At 45.9% G+C, this 6,088-nt stretch overlaps 1 protein-coding gene across 1 annotated transcript; it reads left to right on the top strand.

Moving 5' to 3' along the window:
* The first annotated feature begins 93 nt into the window (after positions 1-93).
* snip1 (Smad nuclear interacting protein) lies at positions 94-3,810 on the top strand. The gene is made up of 4 exons (XM_049025475.1): positions 94-430; positions 925-1,033; positions 1,995-2,560; positions 2,742-3,810. The coding sequence occupies exons 1-4, from the start codon at positions 264-266 to the stop codon at positions 3,004-3,006; spliced, it is 1,107 nt and encodes a 368-aa protein (XP_048881432.1). The 5' UTR covers positions 94-263; the 3' UTR covers positions 3,007-3,810.
* Positions 3,811-6,088: the final 2,278 nt, after the last annotated feature.

Raw genomic sequence — 6,088 nt, forward strand, 5'->3', positions numbered from 1 at the left:
CTAATCAGAATCGCAAGAACTGTTTTGGATACATGATTAGTAGTGCGGTGTATAAGCAGAACTAAAGGGGCTTGTTTTAAGAACATGATCGGAAGAATTTTGTAACGGAACCGGAAACGGAACCCGCGGGCTGAAGTCTTTCAGCTCGCGTAAAGCGCGAGCCTTGTTGAAAAACTTCGTTGTCGTTAATATTTGCATATATAATGTTCATGTTATGAACCTTATATTGAAAACTTTACCAAGCATTTAGACACGTGAAGGAGATGGACAGGGAGAGACGACACAGACGCCATGATTCGCCTCGGGAAACGAAGATTAGAATCAAACAGGAGAAGCTGAGTCCGGCTAGGCCGCAGAGATCCCGCCGCTCGAGTTCGGGATCTAACAGAGGCAGCGCAAGTCCGGTGCCGCAGAGGAGACGAGCCAGCAAGTGGGTGTTAAATAACTTCAAGTCAATAGTAGTTTTATAAAATGTGATATAGACTAGTAGTGTCCTCCTTTTTTCCCTGTACTTATAAGTAGCTAGTTGGCGGTCTTCACACAACAAGGCTTCGTTACAGGTGATTTTTATAACCTATGTTTAGTAGGAATACGTATTCTTAATGTCAATTGGAGAAAGTGAACTTATTTATATTCCTGGAACTGTCATGGACAATAATTTTTTTTCAGTCATTCAGGTATGTTGTTGCTTTGCTGACGCTTTAAACCATTGTCCTGTTTGTGCTTTAAAATAAACGCACCAGTACCCTTCAGACTATTATGCCATTAGCCACTTCACCACCTGTTGCTGTCTTATTTAAATAAGACTGAGATTTTTTTTTTAAAAAAAAAACGTCTACTTTTAATAGTACTTTTTAGTAGTAATTTTAATTGTCAGGGATTCACTTGCATGTTTTTTTTTTTTTTTGCTGTTTGTTGGAATAGATCACCAGCCAGGAGGGGGGACAGGTCGTCAGGCCGAAGGGAGAGCCGTTCCCCGCGGCGTAAACGGAGCCGAAGCCCCCCACGCGGCAGTGATGTTAAAATAAAACGGGTAATTCGAGGAACTGAAAGATTGTATCACAAGCTGCAGTTTGTTGTCCGATGGCTAATAACCTGTTATCAGAGGAGCTGCTGCGGCTACAGATGCGTATAACGTTTCTTATAGTTGTGTCCATTCAAGCTCTGTAGAGCTTCTCCCCGCGGTCATCCAGACATTGAACTCTTTGCTGCCCCCTCCCCGCAGATTTGAAATCTACACTAATGCTGCGTTCTACTTACCTCAGCGATTGGAAGTTGGGACTGGGAACGACATCACAAGTCAGAAAGCCATTTAGCAATACCAATTACATGGCATTTTACACATACAAACACTACAGCACCATGTTCACAGATACGCTGTGTGCACGACTGATTTAATGAGTTATAAATAAGACATTGGTGCTAATAAACAGTAAATAACCACAGTTTTCACTTATGATGAAGGGAGCAACCATGTTGAATTCTTAGGTTGGGGTTGCAGAGGATCTTCTGACTTTCTGAGTCAGAGTATCGACTTCAGGGGGGTGTTCCAGTTGAAATTTCTGACTCTCAAAAGGAACACACTATAACACTACCCCCATTTGCATCCTTTCTGCCACTGTTACCAGTATTATTTATCTGTGATATTTATTTACTTATACATGCCACTCTTGTTCTCTGCCACTTCAGTCATTGCTTGTTGCAAATATTCCATCATTGCTTATATTTACTTTTTGTTGTTTTTTTTTTTTCTTTTTTCCTTCCTCTCTGCTCTTATCCTGTCTGGGCACATATGTAGGTCATGGGGAACACTTATTTTTTGTCACCGTATGCATTGTGCTGAATATGGTTGGTGTGACAAGATGTTCCCACTTGACTCATTTTTCCAACATTGTATTTGTTTTGTATGAATTAAGGTAGGTAGCACTGTTAAGAAGGAGCAGTTTTCTTTGCGCCTTTTGATGTAATAGTCCGTTTTCCCACGTTCCCTGTAGGAACGGGACAATCACTGCGGCGAAAAGGACCGGAGGCGGCACAACCGCAGGGATGGGGAGGACGAGCGACGGGGGGGACGGGAGGCTGAGCGGTCACGACACAGGGAGCGAGGAGGGAGAGAGGGAACAGAACGGCAGAGGAACAGAGACGCGAAGGTTTTCCAGGAGCAGCAGGCTGAGCGGGAGCGGCACGATGAGCGGAGGAGGGAGCACCGACAGTGCATGGAGGCTGGAGGCCAGTCCGCTCCTGAAAGTCCCACCTTTGGCTCACAGGCGGACAGCGGGACCCCGGTGCCAGACAAAGAGAAACCCAACTTTGAGCTCTCTGGTGCCCTCGTGGAAGATACCAACACCTTTAGGGGGGTGGTGATTAAATACAATGAACCCCCCGAGGCGCGCATACCCAAGCGGAGGTGGCGGCTGTACCCCTTCAAGAACGACGAGCCGCTGCCCGTCATGTACATCCACCGACAGAGCGCGTACCTGCTGGGGCGGCAGAGGAAGATCGCAGACATCCCCATTGACCATCCCTCTTGCTCCAAACAGCATGCCGTGTTTCAGTACAGGTGAGCGATGGGGAAAGTTGCTGAAGTGTGACTGGATGCTCGCTTGTATAATTCAGTGAAGGATAAAGGTAGATGGGGGGGGAAAAAACTAATCAAAACCAGTCAGGTTATTTATTCACGTATGAACAGGATGTGGGGATTCAGTCAGCCCTGACCAGTCGAGTGAATGTTTTGTGGCTAGGTTGGTGGAGTTCACGCGAGCAGATGGGACCACAGGAAGGAAGGTGAAGCCGTACATTATCGACCTGGGATCTGGCAACGGCACGTACCTGAATAACCAGCGTATCGAGGCGCAACGGTACTACGAGCTGAAGGAGAAGGACGTGCTGAAGTTCGGCTTCAGCAGCCGCGAGTACGTCCTGCTGCACGAGTTCTCTGACACGACCGAGGTGGACGAGAAGCGAGACGAGGAGGACGAGGGTCTGGACGAGGGTCTGGACGAGTGAGATGGCGGCGATTGCGGGGAGACATGGGACTGCCTGAAGTTGGGTCTTCTCAAGGCCATTGCGGAAAATTGATCCAGAATCTGGTTAGGCATGGGGCATCGCGAGGACTCTGTTAGGGGGAAGAACTGATGTCCCTTACAGTACAGTTTTTTTTGTCCTTTTTAACTACTCAGGTCGTTGTATGTAAGTACGGTAGTTTGCTTATTGATGGCTGACTGGTGTACAGTGACAGTTATTGTCCCGTTCGCTTGAACGTTAAACCCTTTAAACCAGTAGATGAGCATCCGCACAGATGGTAATAAAATATTTTTCCGAACCAAACTCTTGATTACGGGCTCTTTGAAGAGCCACCCGCATAAGTTACCGTGAATGCAGAAATGGCCGCTAACCCAGGAGTTCTCTCATCACCCACCCCCACCGAGATCACGGGGTCCTCACCATCGTTTATCGGTTTCATATGCGGCTGTGATATAAGAAGAAAGGTTTTTTTTTTTGTTTTTTTTTTTTTAAGAATAAAATAAAAATTTACTTCTCTTTTTGTAAACCTGTATGCAGAAATAACTGTTGGTTTATATAGTGCAATATGTTTGCAGCAGTTCATATATTTTTCCCATTGTATAGGATATTCTGAGTTGGAAAAAAAATGGGTTCCTTTGAATCTTCAGGAATCACTGAATGGCTCCACAAGTTACTGGGTAATTTCATTTTCAAGTAATTTTTATGGTTTTGAACACCTGAAGTTTAAGTATATATTTGGTTTTTTTAAAATATTTCTTTTGTAAATAAAGATTGTTGTTAATCTGGGTTATTTAAGTTATTTAATCCTCAGTGGAATCAAAATGGTGTTTGTTTTCAGTCTAACAGTGTACGGTAATGTCCTGTTCTCATTGGTTAGAAACCACAGTGAATCTTAAGTAGTTGTGGAAGATAAGTTTGGGTATTTAAAGTCCTATTGGGTTGCACTAGTTTAACGATAACCTGCAAAAAGTACTGGCGCTTGTAAATAAGGTAATACGGTATAAGTAAAGAGGTAAGTAAATTCAAGTAGTATTTTCCTATACAACTACATTTTCAAAAATGTTGGTACGCTGTACAATATGTAAAGGCAGAATGCAATGATTTGCTAATCATATACCCGTATTTAGTTCAAAACAGAACAGAGACATTAAATGTTGAAACTGAACAATTTCATTGTTTTATGACAAATATATGTTCTGTTTGAATTTCATGCCAGCAACATATTTCAAAGAAGCTGAGATGGGCAACAAAAGACTTAGAAAAATTGTGTAATGCTAAAGCAAAACATTTCACTCCTGATTAGGTTAATAGGCAACGGGTCAGTAAGACGGTTGTAGGGCAGCATGTGTCTCAGTGGGTTGAGCCTCTGTGCCTGTGATTAGAATATCTCTGAGCACGGCCCTTAACCCCCCCAGCTCCCTGGGTGCCGCTATAGGTGGTGGCCCTTCACAGCCAGTTTGCTCTCACATATACAGTGATTAAGCCGGGGGAGTAACAACGATCCCCATCGGAATCAGTTGTTTTTATTATTAAACAAGCCTCCCAGAGAGGCATTGTCTCTGCAAGATGGGGAGGTTCACTCTGTGAAAGACTGCATGGGCAAATAGTGCAACAATTTAGGAATAATGTTCCTCGATAATCAGAACCGTCGGAGAGCTGGGGCGTCCCTTGGGTCCCAGTTCGAGGCGGCCCATCCGGGTAGGCGTGTGGAACCTCTTGTCTCTCTGGCAAGATGCCCATCTTTCTCTGCTCTCAGGGGAGCTTCCTAAGCGTGCCGGTGCTGGCACTGGGAGGTGCGCAGACTAGGGAGTGGCCAGATCTCTGTAGGTGGGTATACCTACTTTTCATCTGGTCGCTCTGATGGCTGCCATACTAAGGGAGTAGCTGCTGCTGTAGTGGATTGGCTCCTCCCAATGCTGTCTGATGTCACTCCTTTCAATGAGTGTATTATGAGACTGAGGCTAAGGCACTCGGGCATCCTGTGTGTTGTCCCAGTGTATGCTCTGACCACAGTGAGTGATGTCTTGTTGAGGGAGACATTTTACTTACACGAGGTGACACTCCTTTGGTCATGGGTGACTTCAATGCGACCACAGGTACTGACAGGGCAGACTATGAGGACTGTTTCCATGGGTCTGGAGGCCCGGGTGAGTGTAGCTCCATGTTGCTTGACTTTGCGAAAGGTCCGGGGCTGTGGGTCGCTGGATCTGAGTTCCAATGTTCTGAGTCATGTCGTTGAACTTGGTACTCCAATACTGGTGATGCGGTGAAGAAGATCGATCACATGAGGGCAGATGAGGAGGCATTTGCTAGATGATTCCGTGAGCAGGTGACACATCATCTGGCGTCTAGTGACCCACATCCTGCTTACATAGGAATCGAAGCATTATGTACAACAACAAATTTATATTTATATAGCGCATTATCACAACATTACATTGTCTCAAAGCGCTTTACAGCATCCGCACCCAAAGCCCCCAGTGAGCAAGCCAAAGGCGACAGTGGCAAGGAAAAACTCCCAAGAAGGAAGAAACCTTGGGAGGGACCAGACTCAAAGGGGGAGCCCATCCTCCAGGGGCCGGCAGGGAGAGTCAAATAAGAGTCTGGTCCCTCCCAAGGTTTCTTCCTTCTTGGGAGTTTTTCCTTGCCACTGTCGCCTTTGCCGACAGATACATCTGAATCTGTTCGTCGGAGACTTGTAGTCAGGGTGATGAAACATCCTTACCGATGACACCGCAGTTGTGACTCACTACTTTGAGCAGCTGTTTAAAGCTGACCCTCCATCTAGGATGCTGGACATCTCTGGCTCCACGGTTCTCGAGGCTGATCCTCCAATCAACTGTGAACCACCCAGTCTCACTGAGATTGCACAGGTGGTGAATCAGCTGGGGGCAGAGGAGGCCACAGGGATCTGTGGTATCCGGGGTGATCTTCTCCAGGCTGGTGGTAAGGCTGTCCTCCTGGCATTGAAGGCAATCTGGAGAAATCTTTGAATGCAAAAGACAAGGCCAAAAAACAATTCTGGATTGCCATGATGTTTGGGTCCTCGGGTGGCACTGCATTG

Source organism: Brienomyrus brachyistius, chromosome 9 (assembly GCF_023856365.1).
Source record: "Brienomyrus brachyistius isolate T26 chromosome 9, BBRACH_0.4, whole genome shotgun sequence".
In the NCBI taxonomy this organism is placed as follows: Eukaryota; Metazoa; Chordata; class Actinopteri; order Osteoglossiformes; family Mormyridae; genus Brienomyrus; species Brienomyrus brachyistius.

Bases quoted from the DNA above. Each gene is read 5' to 3' on its own strand.
- snip1 (XM_049025475.1), top strand. From the start codon at position 264: ATGGACAGGGAGAGACGACACAGACGCCATGATTCGCCTCGGGAAACG. The intron at 1,034-1,994 runs GTAATTCGAGGA...CGTTCCCTGTAG, and splicing joins GTGATGTTAAAATAAAACGG to GAACGGGACAATCACTGCGG. The intron at 2,561-2,741 runs GTGAGCGATGGG...TTTTGTGGCTAG, and splicing joins CATGCCGTGTTTCAGTACAG to GTTGGTGGAGTTCACGCGAG.